General features: G+C 42.9%; 2 protein-coding genes and 1 long non-coding RNA gene across 5 annotated transcripts; 1 reads left to right on the forward strand and 2 right to left on the reverse strand.

Moving 5' to 3' along the window:
* Positions 1-548: 548 nt before the first annotated feature.
* LOC119307534 (phosphatidylinositol-glycan biosynthesis class X protein-like) lies at positions 549-8,837 on the reverse strand. Its single transcript, XM_037583611.1, has 4 exons — positions 8,525-8,837; positions 4,000-4,366; positions 3,765-3,919; positions 549-944 (listed from the first exon to the last, which is right to left on the reverse strand). Exons 1-4 carry the CDS (start codon positions 8,609-8,611, stop codon positions 690-692), a joined length of 864 nt encoding a protein of 287 aa, XP_037439508.1. The 5' UTR covers positions 8,612-8,837; the 3' UTR covers positions 549-689.
* On the forward strand, positions 4,699-7,735 carry LOC119307535. 2 transcript variants are annotated; one of them, XR_005149353.1, is made up of 5 exons: positions 4,699-4,882; positions 4,992-5,096; positions 5,172-5,983; positions 6,175-6,288; positions 7,055-7,735. It is a non-coding gene; the product is annotated as an uncharacterized LOC119307535 (long non-coding RNA). The 2 variants fall into 2 exon arrangements; XR_005149352.1 differs by having other exon boundaries at positions 5,172-5,959; positions 6,056-6,288.
* A 1,337-nt stretch (positions 8,838-10,174) lies between the features above and the next one.
* Positions 10,175-18,281, reverse strand: LOC119307536 (protein DA1-related 1-like). 2 transcript variants are annotated; one of them, XM_037583613.1, is made up of 13 exons: positions 18,264-18,281; positions 14,603-14,753; positions 14,062-14,187; positions 13,745-13,835; positions 13,379-13,544; positions 12,764-12,884; positions 12,602-12,685; positions 12,350-12,469; positions 11,497-11,709; positions 11,353-11,412; positions 11,130-11,248; positions 10,917-10,975; positions 10,175-10,830 (listed from the first exon to the last, which is right to left on the reverse strand). In XM_037583613.1, exons 3-13 carry the CDS (start codon positions 14,161-14,163, stop codon positions 10,499-10,501), a joined length of 1,467 nt encoding a protein of 488 aa, XP_037439510.1. In that variant the 5' UTR covers positions 14,164-14,187; positions 14,603-14,753; positions 18,264-18,281; the 3' UTR covers positions 10,175-10,498. The 2 variants fall into 2 exon arrangements, with proteins under 2 accessions (XP_037439510.1, XP_037439509.1); XM_037583612.1 differs by lacking the exon at positions 18,264-18,281 and adding an exon at positions 15,310-15,571.
* Positions 18,282-18,528: the final 247 nt, after the last annotated feature.

Consider the following 18,528-nt stretch of genomic DNA (forward strand, 5'->3'; position numbering starts at 1 on the left):
GCCCGGTAGGCGAAATGCAAGTGTTTCAAATCTTAAAGATCAAACAATATTTATATCGGAAAATTGCTTGGAAAGTCATACGAGATCCCTTTATATATAAATATTATAATAGAACAAGCCCTCGGCACAAGTATTCCCTCCGTCAGAAAACACTTGTCATCAAAATGAATAAAAAGGTAGATACATCCCATTTTATTCATTTTGATGACAAGTATTTCCGGACGGAGGGAGTAGTAAAATAAGGGAGGTGATCAGGTGAAGTGCAGAGAGGCTTCATGGAGGCCCTGTCCAGCGGATCCACTCACCACAAGTGCTCGCTTCAACCGGCAAGTTGCAGCAACACATCTTCTTATTCTTCTTCTTCCAGGACGACCCCCCTCTTCTGCCCGTCAGTTAGTTATAAGCGTGCAGTGACAACAGGACAAGGTCACACCAATAATGCAGCTGATGCTCTTCAACTGCCTCTACCTGGCTTCCTCAAAGATGATGATATCACGGAACAGTGTGGCTTCAGAATTTCAGATCTGGACCATGTCCCGAACACGAAATTGAATTTTCATCCTTCTTTTCTTTTTTGCAAATGACGCGTAAAAGTACGCGTGAAATGATGTGCACAAGTCTTGCGACAAAAAAAGTCATTTTCTGCCGACCATATCAATGCACCGTGTCCTGTGTTTCCAGCACTTGTATCAAGGAGTTAGGGAAGCTGCTAAGACTATGGACATGGAGCAAACCAGAGCTGACATGAAAGTGAGGCTAGATACAAATCCCGTGTGCGCTTCGTCGCCACAGGGTATGCGCCATGCGGCTTTCTCCACAGGCGTGGCGTGGAGATCCCGGAGGGCCCACACACAGGAATCAGGACGGGTTTCCTTTCTCCTGTAACGGAGGAGCAGGTCTGGGCTGCCGAACTCAACCGTTGCGTAACCGCTGGCATCAAGAGGCTGCAAATAAATACGGCAATCAGCTAGGGGTTTTCTTCAGAAGCGTTCTACTATTAAGAAAGCAAAAAAAACTGAAAGCCGGCACGTTTTTACCGAGATTGAAAATTGTTTATACCAAATCTACACATGAGAAGCTGACAATGAATACAGGATAATAAATAAAACAGGGCTAGATTATAGAATCTTAAACATGATAGTGAATAGTCTGCTAGGACCGAGTTTTTAAAAAGAAATAGCCTGCTAGGAGCTATTTCAGAGATATATCAACAAAGAATCAAATAAGTAAGACCCAGGTATTTTTTTATAAGCTTTTCTAAATATATGTACGAGAAGTTGACCATGATAAATAAAGCCTTAAAAGGAAAAATATTTAGAATATTAATGTACAAGTCCAACTGTTATGGATATCCACCTTCTAGAACAAATGAAGGGCAAACATAAATAAACAGGACAACTCGGCAAAACTTTCATGACACCACATATATCTCAGGCATGTTTCCAAGCCGCAAACTAGAAGATTCAAACGTAGGGTGGGGTATTTGGCCACACCACAAATGTAGCTTTCTTTGCTTTTCTCGTTACTTCCTGGAGCATCCAACAATCTCTCCAAGGCATTGTAGGACATTTCAGATGCAAGTATTAGATCATCTACAGCCGGACCTCTCAAACCCGCCTCATACGCCCGGGCGGGCCGCCCGGTCACTGACCGGTCATGTTTTTTCGACCCAGACGGACGCCTCAAACGCCCGGGCTGACCAGCACCCCCCATATCCAGCCCAAATATGGGGCAGATATGGGGACACCCGGGCGCGCCCGCCATGTTGGACCCGGCCCATGCTGGCCCGCCCAACCCCACTTATATTCGTCCCCATCCTCTCGCCGGAGCAAACCCTAGCCACTTCACTCCACTCCCCTCCGCTACCCAAACTCGTCTCCAGCATGGCGGGCAGCGGATCGGACTCCGACAAGTCCGGATCCGTCGACTGGGGTGTCATCCCGTGTGGGTTGGAGGCAATGGCAGTCCGCATTGCACTCCGCCGCTCCCGGGAGGACAGCGCCCGACCGACGGACGGATCCATCCACCGCGATGCCATAGTGTCGGCTCACCGGGCGCTCGGATCCTCTGGTGCTGGATCCTCGTGGTCCCGGCAGCCGGAACACCTCTCCTTCTCCATCACCGGTCGGGCAGACTATGTGTCCCACCGGGACCCGGCGGCCCACCGTGGGAAGGAGAGGATAAGGGCCGCCGAGGCCAGTATCACGGCGGAAATGGCGGCGGCGCAGGCGGCCGCAGAGGAGGAAGCCATCCGCGCCCGCATTGTGAAGAAACAACAGCAGAGGAACACGCGCGCCCTCGCCCGAGAGCAGAATCGGGCGGTCCGTGCCATGGCCGGACTGCCACCGAAGGAGGAGAAGGAGGACAGCGACGGCGACGAGCAGATCCAGCTCAATCCGTACTGCGTCTTCGACCGGTACCTCCGCGAGAAGGACGGCAAGGGCAGCCGTGGATGAACTCCACCATAGCCGAACATGCCAAATTTTGGTAGTCCGGTGGCATGTTTAGTGTAGTGTGATGGAGTACCTGGACGATGCGTGCGCGTCGACATAGTTGCATGAGTTTTATATGGATTTGAGATATGGTAATTGAGGTGTCCAGATGTGGATTGCATTTTTTGAGGAGTGCTCGGTCAGTGCCCGCGGACGCGCCCGGGCGCGTCCGCGGGCGTTTGAGGGGCTGGATTTGCCAAGTCCGGCTGTAGATGCTCTTACATTGCATATTTAAAGTTAGTGTGTTCCCTAGAAAAGGTAAATCAAATGTACTCCAATAACTTGGTTTACATTTCACTAGCTACACTTTATGATCACATAACTGCAGTTACCCTTGTTTTACTCAATCCCTTGACACCATTCAACCTTCCATATTTACTCGGAGGTGTGTACAATTTAGGTAAGCAGGATAATATAAAAAATAAACTCAACCTACAAAGATGAAAGCCAAAACACCCAAATGTACAATGAATAATGATTTTATGCATTCGTCTTATTTGTCTTCCTCATTTCTACCTGTCCTTGTTGACTGTATAGCTGAAGTAAATTTATTGTCACGTGCAGCTTATCAGAAAATTAAATTTGCCAGATGTAGTCCATCTCCGCCACTATTCGCCAGTTTTAATATTCTTATGGAAAACATTAGAAACCTTTTAAGGTGGGTTGCTCCATGACATTAGCACAAATAAATGGAGCTAGTAAGATGGTGACCTAGAGCAAAACTAAACAGAAATGAAGTTGCAAGATTTTTTCCCCATCTCTACTCAATATTTGTTACTTGAATGTTCTGCAATAAACACGTGCCAAGCCTTCCATTATTGTGGGTCAACCTGACCTAAAATAAGTGTTTCCTATGTTGAGAGGACGCGTTGTTCAATATCCATCAGGGATGTAATATGCATATAACCACCAGAACACTGTTCAGTATTTCAAATATCTACATGAACTAGTTTACTCAAATTGAGAACACAATATGAGTGATACCTCTTTTATGATCACTTTCTGTATAAGAAGCATGCGCATTTGCGGACAGCAAGGACCAAATTGATCAAGTTGGCTGTTTGTTAGCACATATAGTTTATTTCAAAATTAGAAATTTACTGGGCCTCCTGATGGCACCCATTGATCTTGCAGCCTTGACAGTTTTGTAGTTAGTTTAGCTTCTTTCTTTCTCTTTTTTTTTGTTTCATTTAGTTTTCTTTTGACCTATGCTTCGGGTTGGTGGCCTGCCAAACAGTACAGATGCATGTTTGAGAAGAAAAAGAAACTTACTGGATATCTAGCATGGAGAGGAAGCTCTGTTACAAGGTTATAGTCCATTGATGTGCTTGGTTTGAGATCAAAATGAATCTCAACAGCTGACCGGTTGGACAGAGCGGATGGCAGTTCAAGGTTCGTGTCTCCAAAAACAGCAACATCAAGAAAAACTGCAAGACAAAAATGGAAATTAGCATGATGCAAATGAGTAGTACCATAGTTGCTTGGCCAGCTCAGAGTTTGGTTTCACCTTTCCGCTCAACAAAGTGCTGCAGCTCAAATGGGTCAGCAAATACACCACTTGGGAGCTTTTCAATTATCACCAGATTGGCATCGTAACCATCAAGGAATTGTACCATAGCATCTTTGGAGTTACCAAATTTGACAGAATAGATCAAGCGGCGGTGGGAACCTTCACCAACCAGCTGACGATGCACTTCTGAAAGCGTAGGCACATCAAGTTCATCAGCAAGTCCTTTACACAAGTCAGATTTGTCAGGTACTTCAGTCAAGTCACGATGTTGAGAGAGCTGGCTCGTCAAGGCATCGACATATGCGTCAGCAACGTACGTCCTAGAGCAAGGCATGCAATTGACATATTGCCGGTTGCTGTGTGCCTGTTCAGAACAGGAGTTAGAACTTGTCAACAAAACACTGTATGAAACAACTTGGAACAAAAGCACACCAAAATTCAAAATATAGCACCTAAAAGTATGGGATGTCCAGATGTGCAAACAATCTACCTTCTACCTACTAATAAACCAGCGATGGCTTCTGGTCGTACGTCGACGGCATTTTTTTGAATAAGCCCCTGTAGTTTTGGTTATTCAACCTGCGGTCCTTTTTTAAATGACTAATATGACAAAACGTTTCGTTCTTACAAAAAAGGCCCCGTAGTTTATGGTATTCAACCCGCGGTCCGAGCAGACGGAGCACGAGCTCGCCTCCTCTCCCTCTCGCCCGAAGTCCTCGCCGCCGCCACCACCAACGCCGGCCGCTTCCGGCGAGCTCCGGCGAAGCGCAGCACGCCTCCAAGCTCCCCATCGTGCGCGCCTCCCTCCCCTCCGTCCAGATTCCCTGCTCCCCGCCTCTACCGTCCGGTCGCAACCCCACCCCCATGGCTAGGGTTCCAGGTAGGACTTCGCCGGCGCGTCTCCGGCGGCCCCTGGTTCCTCCTCCTTCCTTCTTGGACGGGATCCGCCACCCCTACACCTCACCTTCTCTTCATATCCTCTGCTGCAGATGTAGATGGACCACGCCATGGGAGTTCCCATCCACCACGGTCGCCGCCGTCAAGGGCTTCTTCACGGAGATGTGAAGGACGCCATGGACCTGCAGCTCCTCAAGGTTTTATCTTGTGCCCATCCCATCCCCTCCTCTTCCCGATCCTTGCTCATCTTGTTTCCTTCCCTTCTCACGCAGGTTAACATGGAGGAACCCTAGCCAGCAGCACCTCCTCACCTCTGATGATGCCTCTGCTGCACCAAGATAGGGCAAGCAACCCCCATCTGCTCTCTATCTCTCCCATTAGCACATGTCCAGTTTTTTTTGAACAAAAGTCTGCTACTACATGAACAAGTCCATGAACAGATTTATTTTTGTTTGTGAATTGATATCCTTCCGAACACAAACAGTGTATATATGTGCTACTTTCATTCTTGTGCTTTTATTTGTAAGCTCATAAAATAGTTAAACTGGAAATGCCATGATTAATTAAGGAATCAATCTCACGAAGGATGATGCTTGATGCAGCGAAGGATCACATTGTATTGCTGACAATTTCAATTTATTGGGTCGCCGTCATTGTGAGGTTGCCGGCTGGAGGAACTGCAGCGGCTCTCTGTTCTCCAGCCATTAAATTCACCACTGAATAACGAAACTCTTGGCTCAATTAATTATGTCCTATAGGATGTGGAGGCAAACGAGTTGCGATGATCTGCATGACTGCACCGCCTCCAACAACACTGGATTCACAGAATCAGTATAGCAGCCCTTGCCACACAGTTGGCTTTGGTGTTTATTTTCCTGCTTAACTATTTGGATGTGTTCTTTTGAATACCTCTGATTATCTGTATGGCGTATCTAATTAACCATTCTTTATGGCACATACATGTAGGTATTGCTAAAGAGATGCAGGGTGCTTCAAATATGAAGATATACAATCTGTTAGTATTGTGGGCCGGGGTATCTGATCTTTTACTTTTAGCCTGGTGGGTAACTGATGTAAAAAAAATGTATGTTCAGTGCCAACTCAACTTCAGTGCCTAATCTTAATTTTATGCTCATTGCCATACACCTTCCTGCAGGGACACCGTGTTGCAATGCTCTTGACCGATTGATTTTCCTCCACGCAAATCTGTGACCAATTCTATCGCAATCTTTTCTTCATTATCTTCAGTATTTTTTATCTAATGTCGCATTACAGAGAAATTCTCGGTATCTCCAGTATTTGTGATGTCAACAAATCGGTCTCCTTTAAAGAATGTTATTGGCACTTGGAAGTACCCAATAAATCACTCCACAAAACAAGAAAGTGCAGGTTAGATCTTGTGCCTTTTGTTTTGATATTAATTACCCCCTTTATTTTTCTGGTTGACACTAGCTAATAAATTATCAACGTGGTAATAACATGTTAGTTATATACTACAGCTTAAATAATTATGTTCTTTTAAGCGCAACTGCTATATTTTAAACCATTAGGATATGAATTGATCCAAAATGCATAGTGCATCTTTTTGGTTCTGTAATTTTGGATGTTAGGTAGCATAAGTAGTGCCCCTGTCAGTTTGTCAGGTTCAGTGAAAAAACTTCCAAGAAGGGATGATGCAATCTTGTACTTAATTGGGAAGCTCACCCTTTTCATTGTTAAGATCGCCAGGCGCCACTGTTTTCTATATATATTATGCAGCTACACATATGATTGCATTTATCCCTTTATTCAAGACAAGCATTCAACAAGACACTTAATTATAAACAGAGCAAATACCACACATGGTTTACTTTTCTGGACAGGCTACATTATTTCAGAGATGGGATGCATCTGAGTTGTTGATGTACATTAAACAGTTGGATTCGTGAGTTCAGTCATTTCATTTATAGGTTCTGGTACTTGATACTGAACAATGAAAATGAAAGATTGTGCTTCATAGATTTGACAGTGAGTTTAAAATTACTTAGTTTTCCTTTGGAACCCCTGCTGGAATGTTAATTTATGTGAAACTTAGAGTGCCTCTACTATCATTTAGCTCTTTGAATAATGCATATACGGCATGATCTATCCTAACAAGCTGTTTTGTGTCAACCAGGGAGTTGCCGGGTGACACTTTGGTAAATCTTGCTGCCATTCTGTCTCTCAACTCTTTCTGGGCGAGTTCTGAAAGAAATCCATCTTTTTAAAGTGGAATGGGCATTCTGCCCCTGCACATGGACGCCGTCGAGTTCGCGGCAAGGAGCTATGGCAAGCAGCAGCAACGGTTTTAAGCAGAGGCAGCGGGCAGCAGCAGCAGTGGCAAGCAGAGGCAGCGGGCAGCAGCAGCAGAGGGCAGAAGCGAATGTAGAACAAGACCCCACGGCTGGGAGATCTCTGGGTGCAGAGTGCAGACTACGTTTTTTCTTTGCGCAGGAGTGCAGACTATGTTGACAAAGTACTAATCAAGAATTGCAAGATGCAGAACAGGAAGGATGATGCGGTGGAGAAGGCAGATGGCGCCTTGGACGAGTCTGTGCGTGCGCTGGGCGCAGTGGCGACAAAGTGCAAAGCAGAAGGAGGCGTTGTGGCTCCCCAATCTCTAGGCGTGCGTGAGTGTAAGCTGGACATGAAGGAAGAACTGCTATTTGTGATGCTGGTCTGCTGAGGATGATACCTACTTGCAGTGATGCTTACACACTGAAATTACTAGCTGCAATTTATCATGAGGCAATTTCTTGTTGTGTGTGCGCTACTGCTGCTTATAGGGAATAGAGAATAGAGAAAAGAGATAATGTTGCAGATTATATATCAATGAGAATTTTTAATTCTTGCAGTTGCTAATGCACTGGTATTTTAAGTTTGCTTTGGATATTTCACAAATAATGTTCAATTCAAAGAGATGGACATAGCTAAGGCAACGACGCAGTATCCAAGGTGAGATCCCACTTCATTCAAATTCCTTCTCAATATGATAGATAGATGGACCTAATCTTTTCACATTTTAATTATTATCTTGCGCAGGTGTGGCTCATTGAAACGTGTGCGCAGCTGAAATCACTGCCTTAGGACTGATAATGTTCGAACGCATTGTGATCAGAGGAGAACCTAACCATTGCCAACGAAAAAAGGTTAAGTGGTGACACAGGTGTGAATGCCGTCTCAAAATATAGGACGTGGATCTGTCGGGTCTTGTAGTCACTTGATTTTTTTTCCCGTAGCAACGCACGGGCCCTTTTGCTAGTTATGCTAAAAAACCGCAAACGAGGTACAGTTAATTACAACAGACCACTGAGCTCACAGGCAGCAGCCTTAATCTAACATGAGATGACTGCTGCACGTATCCTGCTGATCTTTGTGGCTGAGCGAGGCTACATCACCAATGGCAAGACCATGGAAGCGTGGGAGCTTTGCGCAATCCATCGCTTGTCGAGCTACACATCGTATGGGCACCACAAGCCCCAACCAACCCCAGCAGGCAACAGCATACCCAAAACATGGACGGGTTGCAGATTCCGCAGAAAATCGCACAAAAATGTTAGTACACACGCTCAAGGGTCCAGGCGAATCCATTCCAACCCCCACGCACCTGCTTATCCGATGACGAAGCGTCGGAGATCCAAGCGGCGGCGAGAAGCGCCACGGCGAGCAAGCACGGCCCACTCCCCACGGCCATGGAGATGGAGGGGAAGAATGGGAGAGGAGCCGGAAGCGACCGGGCAAGGGCGCGGCCGGACGGGTTCGCCAGGCGGCCTCGAGGACCGCCGGTGCGTAGGTGCCTACGGCGCTACGGCCTCGCGTGCCGGATTTTCTTCTGTGGAGGCGATCTGGGCGGCGTGCCTCTTCCTTCTCCCTTCCCCTTCTTTCTTCCGAGGAGAAATTTCTTCTCCGTTTGATAATTTGCCCTCTTCAGGTTGCCGGATGGGACCGGGGTCACTTGCCACTGAAACGATGACGGGGCAAATCCAGTGGCGAAGCCACACTTGGGCTGGGTAGTCAAATGACTACCGAGAGTGGATTTTTGGAACCCGGGTGTATTGGAGGACTTTATTTTAAATACTTTGAAAATCACATTTAAGGTTTCAAAAAATTCCGAAAAAATTCTGCGTGATCATATGAATGTATATTACACATGTGTAAAGTTTGGTGATGAAATAAGTAAATATGCAACCTATACAAAAATAACAAAAATAGTGATTTTCAAATAGTGAATAATACATGCACTGTTCATCTTTCCAAAATCATGATTTTGTCATTTTTGTGTAACTCACATGGTTACTTATTTCAGCGTCAAAATTTACACATGTGTAACATACATTCATATAAACATGTTGATTTGTTTTCAGAATTTTTTGAAACTTCAAAATAGCATTTTGGCACAGTTCAAAAAATAGGGCTCCAATGCACCGGGGTTCCAAAGTGACTTTTTGAATGACTACCCAGCTTTTTGCAAAAACTACATGCATCAAGTAGAAATCATGCCAAAAAATCTTATAAATGCATATATCTGACTACACAACATTCAATTGACTACACATGATTGGATTCCTGGCACCGCCACTGGGCAAATCATCAAACCCTATGTAGAATGAGGCAAAAAAATCCACCCCCCTCTCCTTCCGAGCCTCCGAGGCATGAAGATGCAAGGATCAATGCGTGACGTTGAAACATGTTTTTTTTTCACAAACCGGTCCCTGTGAGCATGATGTATGATGGAATTTTGCATACATGATCAAAAAGCTTAATTACAAATCATCAAATTCATCAGTTTGGTCTTCTCCATTCCCTTTTTCATCTCTTTTTTTACATAAATATTCCATTTTTCATCTCGTTGAGTAAACACACTTGAAAACAAAAAAAATTACTATATCGCAGACCACTATTTCTAAGTCACTGCAAAGAACCATTTGATCTGGGAACGAGATTTGTAGTAGTACACAAGAGATATAAAGATCTTGTCGAACGTTGACAAATAAATGAATGTTCCTAATTTAACCTACACTATATACGATTCCTTCAGTTCCAAACTACGGAGTACTTGTCATGGTTTTAGTTCAAATTCGAAACTGATGGAGTATGATGGAACGGACACTTGTGTATGGTACGTTCGTCGGTGCCCTTGAGAACTTTATGAACAGTGCGCAAAAGCCACTTGTGTATGGTATATGTCGGTGCCCTTGAGAACTTATGAATAGTGCGCAAACACTTGTTCACAGTGAAACAAAAATGATCAGCGCAATTGATAAGAACATTTCCCCCACAATTTATCCAAATGTTGTACTCCTTTATGTAAGATATGTTCACCAAAGTTTGCCATGTATGCTGGCAATGTGAAAAACAACTATAGTACCTCTATATCTTAAAGACTTACATGTATTATTTCACAGACAACAGGAAAATTTGAAAATATCTATACGGATAATCTTTCTTTCTCTTCTTATTACTTTACTGTAAACTAATCTTATCCTGTTGTATATATATGATGCATCTAATTCCACCAAATAACCTCCAAAATATGCAGCCATCTTCACAAATCGGAGTAATGTTCTTCTCTGAATGATCGTCAATAAGGAAAGGACCCTGTCAGCCTCATATGATCAAGGGTACTTCTCAAGCCATATTGTTCAACCGCTTGAATGCCTGCCCGAAAACCATCCCCATATTCCACGGACGAATCTGTTTCGATCTGATTCTTGATGAACGCCCCGAGTTTCTTCTCAAATTCTGTCTTCGCTCCCTTCTTTGAAGAGGTAGGAGCTGCCGACGAAGACGATGATGATGCCGAGCTGGAAGAAGTGTTGCCACTAGCACCGGCAATGATTTCAGACTCAAGCCACATGTGGGATAGGACTTGACAGATGCCTTCTTCAACCTGAGGGCTAAGGGATCGGTATCCTGCAGAAAGAAAGAAGGCGGCGCTGAGAATAGGATGAGAATGCAAGTGAATCCAACTAAAAATTTATGAGCATGACTACATGTACCTTTAAGGCGAAGATATGCGTGCATCATCTCGTGAGCAAGGATGGAGCCAGTTTGCAATCTGGATGGCAACTAAACTATAAGGAAATTTATCTAGATACAATCCATACAAAAGAACTTCATGACAGATAATGACTTTCGAATAAGTAGGTCCTTAAGAACAACAATCTAACCTGTGTTCATAGTAAGGGGAAACAAATTCTAGAACAATATACCTTGGTAGACCATACAGTATCAGGATGGCGGTCACTTCACACCGTCGGACCAGCTTGTATGGTCCTGTAATCATATCCATAATTCTTTTTCCTGGTCCAATTGTTGGTCTTTTTAAGATCTGGATGCATTAAATTGTTCAGTACATGCAAATTGCAGACTGTAAAATTTGCACATGCCTGTAATCAAATAAAGTCAATAATATGGCAGCATTTAGAAACTTACAGTTCTGACAATTTGTTCTTCAGAAAGACATAGACCTCTGGTTTCAGGAAGGTGATGTCCCTGAGATGAAAGAAAATAAGAACACATGAGTTGGGAGTATACAAAGCATTGTCTGCAAAATAACCAGATTATCATCCTACTTACACTTTTCTCAGCTTCCAACGCTTCATTCAGAGCCTGACGCTCAACCAAAAGTAATGGAACCTGCTGTTCTACTTTCATATTCAAACCTTCAAAAAATTCCTGAATGTCCATGTAAAGGTGTTGGCATTCGGGAGAGTCCATTGTTGCAGAAGTGAGACATTCCAAGCACAGTTTCCTCCCATCATCTAATGTAATATATTTGATGTCCGTTGGCTGAATTTCAGGATGAAACGAAACGAATTACTCTAGATAATCTTCAATGTCAAAGAAAAATAATCACAGATGGCTAAGCATATGAGGAATACATCACTATAAGAAAAAGGAGTAGTTGTAGAATTAATTGGAACAAATAATACAGCATACTTTCTGTTTATTAGTTTGTTAGGTAAGCTTCTACCAAGCATTATATCAAGCCAGAGTTCAAGATCCTGGCAATAAAAACCGCAGGACAATGTTCAGAACCGAAATGATAATAAGTCATTTATTTACAATGTTGATTGTTCTACCTTTTTCTCACCCATTAACACTGATAATGAGTCATTATACTGGCACCAAGAACATTATTTTGATTGCTAGTGTTTTGTTGTTGAGGCATCTTGTAATGGTCGTCTAATCAGGTGTTGCTTGTTGATGGGGTGCTTAGTTGCATTTGCCTAGTCTTATCTCTTATGCATGTATTTGGTCCTTTCTATCAATGCATCGAGACAAAAGCTTTTGCGTTTTCTCAGAGTAAAAACATTATTTAACCTTCACCGTTTTCCAAATTTTAATGAAAATTTTCTGGTTACTTCCAGTAACAGGAACCAGCCAACCTGGACGAATTTGTCTGATTGGTTATAAAATCCTTATTTACCTCCATTCTTTCACAGCTGCAACACCTAGGAGTGCCATCGTCTTCATGGGAAGGGCAGTACTTTTGCATCCAAAAAGGATGTGCTCGGTATTCGATCAGGCCATTCTTATTTGTCGGAATCTGGGGAAGAAAATGCAATAACCACGATTCAATGCACAGATCAAAAATTTAACTCTAGCCAACACTTTCATGCTCATTTTCTCAAGAAAATAATTGAATGCTTATCCATAAACATGGATGGCAAACACTCACAAAGTTCTTGCAGACATCACATTTTGGATGAAAAAAATCTTTATAGCAGGATTTGTGGTATGGCTGGTCTTCATGCATGGCGAACTACATAGTAAAAAGATTAGCATCAATTATTTAATCTAAATGAAGCATGGCAGGTGGTGATATAGTAGGCTTATATACCTCATACTCTGATATGGGCTTATTGCAAGCATAACATTTGAAGCACTGAGGATGCCAAACTTCATCCATACAACTAAGAAAACGCCCATGACCAATTGGCTTTCTACATCCAGCACAAGTCCTACACAAGTAAAAAACAGCTATGAATAGAAGCACACAATAGTAGGTTCTTCTGATCAAGTTAAGATTGGCATCCAAACTACTGATAGTGTGATGGTGCTTGTACCAAGTCAAAAAGAGGAGATAGCCAATTTGCTACTACGGAGCTAATCATGCTGTGCTTTATGAAAAATGCTAGCATATGTGTAGAGCTAACCATTCCGCGATTTCATGAAAACCTGCAAGCTGATAGAAAGTACCAAGGACTGACCCTCTTTATGACCTACTTTCCTTTCACCATTTATGTTCGATTCAATCACCAGATCAGCACTTTTGAGCTTCCAAAAGGAGGAAAGGGCTCACAGTGTAGCAGGTGAAGAAACATACTACATACCAAGAATATTTCCGAATAGAACACGTGTTGAGAAAACAAACGGAAAGCAACTTATGATATTTAAAATTACAACATTGCTTACAAATTGAAATATCCACCAAACTGTAGCATCCAGTAGTCACCTGAATCCACTTGAGGGCAAGACAGACTGATGTGGCTCCCTTGTTGGGATACTCTCTGATGGAACATTCTCAACAGGAGCATTTTGACGAGGAGGAGACTCGGTATTAAGGCTCTCCTGGAGAGCCCGTGCAAGTTGCTCATCTTCCTCCAAACTATAATCAGGATCTGCATTAAAATAAACATATGAAAATTGTAAAGGAAAAAAGAACAACTTTTACTCAGTAACTGACTCTACTAGATTTCCATATCGGCGGTCACTGCCCCCAAGGAGATTATATTTATTCATAATATAAGACAAGAATAGTCAGTAACAAATAGAATGCACGAAGAGGCAAGAGGATAAGAATGACTTGGATAATACTAACCAATAGCCTTTCCCTTATTCGGATCTTGCTCTGCTAAGGATAATGCAATAGCACGAGCTATATCTTCACTGTCGCTCTCATCATATGCATCCTACATCAATAATGACGAGCAACTTGAATAGCCATTCTTTTTTATAACAAGAATATGCATTCAATATGTTCATAACTAGCTTGTTTAAACTTCTATGAAATGTGTCTATGCTTCCTTGTGTAGACAGGTTATGAACAAGAAAGAACTAGCTAAAAAGTAGAAAGGATAAATGACTGGGAAGTATATGCATATGGATAGATAGTGAAGTAAATGACAAGAAGCTAACTCTGGTGTGCTCAGATTGGTTGCCTTCATGCCAGTGGCCATCATAATGACCCCTTGAAACTCTGTTTACTGAGCCTTTAAATATTTTGTTTAACCAACCCATGATCTGGAGCTTATATATTTGATCCTGCAACCGGGAACAGGGTGAATTCAGAAACAGAACTTGTTGAGACCTCCACAGTGACATGCATTAATTTGTGTTGCAGTGGCAGATCTTGACTTCAGTAAGACAAGGCTAGCATTTCTGCATTAATGATATGAGCCACATCGAACAGAAGTGATCAGTGACGAACGGCACCACATGTCCAATCATATGTTTCAGTCTGAACACCCACGAGGAAACAATAACAAAATAACATGAAGAATAACAAACCGAATGCAGCAGAGCAACTCTGTATCAGTATGTTTCGGTCTGAATTCCCATGAGGAAACAAGAACAAAATAACATGAAGAATAACGAACCGAATGCAGCAGAGCAACTCTGTATCAGTTCTCTCTCTCAAAAAAAAAAAGCAACTCTGTATCAGTTACATTTGACATACCTGGAAAACCTCTGAGAACTTTCACTTAAGCAAAATGCTGGTGCAGTGCTACTAAACCAGCTATTTATACTCCTTGGCAGTCAGTGAGGCCAACCCAGATCATACTCCAACCACGTTAGGTGATGACCTGATATTTTTCTTCACAAGTCACCTAACAGGGGGGAAGAGATTATTCAATGAGGAAGAAAATATTCTTTGTGATCAATAATAGCAACCAATGGTCATACAATCAGACAAAAAGACAGGTGCACTTCTCTAAGTATTATAGGCCATTAGGACCACACAGTGATCACTAGCAAGTGGCAACCAAATTATCCGGCAAGATTCGCAATCATCGGTGAGCCCATGTTTCTACATTACTGGTGAAAGGGGTAGCATGATTAGACAGAGAAAACACTCTTGTGATCAGATCATCAGAAGGTGGTGTGGTATCGGAATCAACTGGATCTTTCTTTTCACTTGATCAATTCGATCGAATCCGAGGGTCGAAGGCCAAATTCTAGCAGAGTTCTACACGCCCAAACGGAAGCAAAGCTTCTGAAACGAACAGAGGGCAATTCAAAATTTTGACTCAACAACAAGAAAATCAAGAACAACTGAGATCAGAGCTCGGGGACAAGATCAAAGAAGAAGACCAACATAATCTAATCAGTAAGCCCCATCGCAGAATTCTGGAACACAAAATTCTAAACAGTTCATCGAACTACCTTTGGACTGGACGCCGAGGAACCCGGGAAAGAAAGAGCGTCGGATTCTGCCGGCTCGATCGCCAAGAAAGAAGAACCGAAGCGAAAGGGGGGCAACTAACTACCGGAGAGACGGGCGAGCCACCGGTGTCTGTCTTGCGCTCGACGGCGCCCGCGGGGAGGGGGGGATAAAGAGAGGAGAGGGCGCGAGAGAGACGCGAGAGCGGGCGACCAGTAGGCGGCCGGGGCGGGGGAAGAGGACAAGCGGGGTGGGAGCAAAAGGGAACAAATGCGTGACATGGACGGGAAGCGGAGGTGGTGGTGGAGGTGGAGGAGGTTGCCCGGGTCAAAAAGGGAGGAGGGGAGGTGACGTCCGCCTCGCGCCACCCCCCATCCCCGCCCAGCGCGGCGCCGCGCAGCTGGCACAGCGACGTCGCGCTCGTGCGCGCGGCGGGCGGCACGGGAGGGGAGGCGCCCACATGGGCGGTGCGCGGCGGCGCATTCCGTCGAACGCGCCGCGGGCGTCATGCGGGGAGGGGATCCGCCCGGAGGAGTGACGGGGAGGTGAGAGGAGGCGGAGTGGCAGAGTGTCTGCTGGTTGACTTGTTTTTTCCCCTCCAACGCGGTCACACTTGAGCAATTTATTACTACTTCCTCCTTTTCTATACAGGACCAATATATCATTTTTCAGATATCAAGAAAGCAAAGCCAAGTACTCCCTCCGTTCTACTCCCTCCGTTCCGAAATATAAGTCTTTTTAGAGATTTCACTACAAACTACGTACGGATGTATATAGACATATTTTAGAGTGTAGATTCACTCATTTTGCTTTGTATGTAGACCATAGTGGAATCTCTAAAAAGACTTATATTTAGGAACGGAGGGACTAAAATAATTGAAGTTTTAGGATTGTGCCAAGTCAGATATTTTTAAATTTGAGCAAATCTGAAAAAATATGTAAACATCTACGATATCAAGTATATATAATATGAAAATATATTTCATAACGAATTGCTTGAGGAAAATTTGGCGTTGTAGATGTTAACTTGTTTTTTTATAAACTTGGTCAAATGTAATGAAGTTTGACTTAAAAAATAAAACTTCAATTATTTTAAATAGAGAGAGTAATAAATAACATGACTAATTGTTTAATTTTAAAATGTCTCAAAAAAATAAGGCATGATTCCTTTAAAAAAAAGGAATTTGCGAATATGCTTAATTTGTAAATGTCTCTAACGTAATTTCTTGTCCCCCCCCCCCTAATATGCGATTTTTATTACAATTTTATTTTCTAATATATATAAAGAATAATAGGAATATATATAAACACAAAAAATACAGACAAATGCAGTGATGTTATTCTTGCAAGCTTGAACAATATACTTTTGCATGTGCCAAAGTTTTAAATGGTCAACCTTAAATCAAGAAACTAGTCTCCTCGTTTGTTTCCATTATAGAAAATACCAAACTCGCAAAAATTTCAATGCAAACTGATGAAAAAATAGATAGTAAAATGAAAAGGGACAACGCTGCCCTCCCACAACTTTTTAAAGAATACATCGCACACGTCTAGAATATTAATCTGCAGCCAGCATAGCAAGTTTTACCAACAAATCATTGTGCAACCTTGAATATAAGAGCAACAATGGATTTTTTTGCAATTTTGACAAAAGAAAGGAATTTTTTTGTAAGACTTCGGCCAACATTACACATCACAATGTAATCCTAAATGCCCTTGGATTCCACTCTTGACTATTTTTAATAGGTTTCCCCAAAGATGTCTTGATCTTCTCAACCCTTCTTTCTTTTCCTCGCTCTTCACTTCTCCGCAATATACTATCATCATCCAAGTTATGGCAAGTTTATAAATCGCAACAACTTGGTCCTCAGGATTTTTTTTCCAAAAAAGGTTGTATTTCTTGTTTTCTACATGGTCCAACGTATTGGAACGAACCTAGAGAGTATTAATTTGCGTTAATTAACTGGAAAGGAATTTAGCTACCCCACCACCACCACCACCACCACCACCATCACCACCATCCCATCAATAGACCAGGCATTCTGGTGATGCCTAGAGCACAATTTGTCACTTTCCAAGTTTGTTTCGCCAAGACTACCAAACATCAAGTGATCCATTGTCTTTGTTTGGCAACATAAATAAAAAAAATTCATTTTCACCCTGCCCTCTCTTGATTTGGTTCTCTGTGGTTAAGATGTTATTCCTAAGCGTTAACCACAAGAAAACATTGACCTTGAGAGGGATTCATTACTTGAAGATCCAACACTCCTAGGTCACCACGATCTTTTGACACGCAAACAACCAGCCAATTAACTAGATCGTATTTCCTTTTGTTTTCCATTTCCTTCCAAATGTTGTCTGGTACACCTTTTGGGGCTTCCAGGAAGGGAAACATGTACAATTGTACATTATTTAGGCACGAGTTTGTTAGGTTCACTCCATCACAAGTAGATCGAATAATTCCTTTCCACCATACCATTTCTTATCAATCTTCTCTTCTGCATGGTCACATTGAGTATTTTCACATCAACGGGCATTCCTAAAGCACTACATGTGTATTTTTTTAATAGAACAACTTGGTGAGTCCATGTTTCAACTTTAGTGATGAAAGGGACAACATGATTAGATAGAGGAGATATTTCTTGTGATTAGAAGGTGGTCTTGAAATCAACTGGATTTATGCTTTTCACTTGATCAATTCGATCATAATATAAGAGTGGAAGGCCAAACTCTACCCAAGTTTTTCATGCCCAAATAGAGGCAAAGCTTCTGAAACGAATAGAGGCCTTCTAAAACAAATAGAGGCCAATTCAAATTGACTCAACAATAAGAAAATCAAGAACAATAGAGATCAAAGTTTGGGCACGAGATTAAAGAAGAATATCAACATAGTCTAATAACTAAGCTCCATCGTAGAAAAACATATAAGCACAAAATTATAAGCAATCCACCAAACCTTTGGAGTCGGTGCGGTGGAACCCTCGGAAGAAAGAGCGTCAGATCTGTCGACGGCTGGATCGCCAGGAAGAACTGGGGCAAAAGGTCAACTACAGACGGGCGGACCACTGGTGTCTTGAGATAGACGACGCCCACAGGGAGGATAAAGAGAGGAGAGGCCTCAAGAGAGATGTGAGAGCGGGCAAAAAGTAGGCGGCCAAGGCGGGGGCAGGTGACAAATAGGGTGGGAGCAAGAAGGAAACAAATGTGTGACCTCGAGGGAA

Source organism: Triticum dicoccoides, chromosome 5B (genome assembly GCF_002162155.2).
Source record: "Triticum dicoccoides isolate Atlit2015 ecotype Zavitan chromosome 5B, WEW_v2.0, whole genome shotgun sequence".
Taxonomy (NCBI): Eukaryota; Viridiplantae; Streptophyta; class Magnoliopsida; order Poales; family Poaceae; genus Triticum; species Triticum dicoccoides.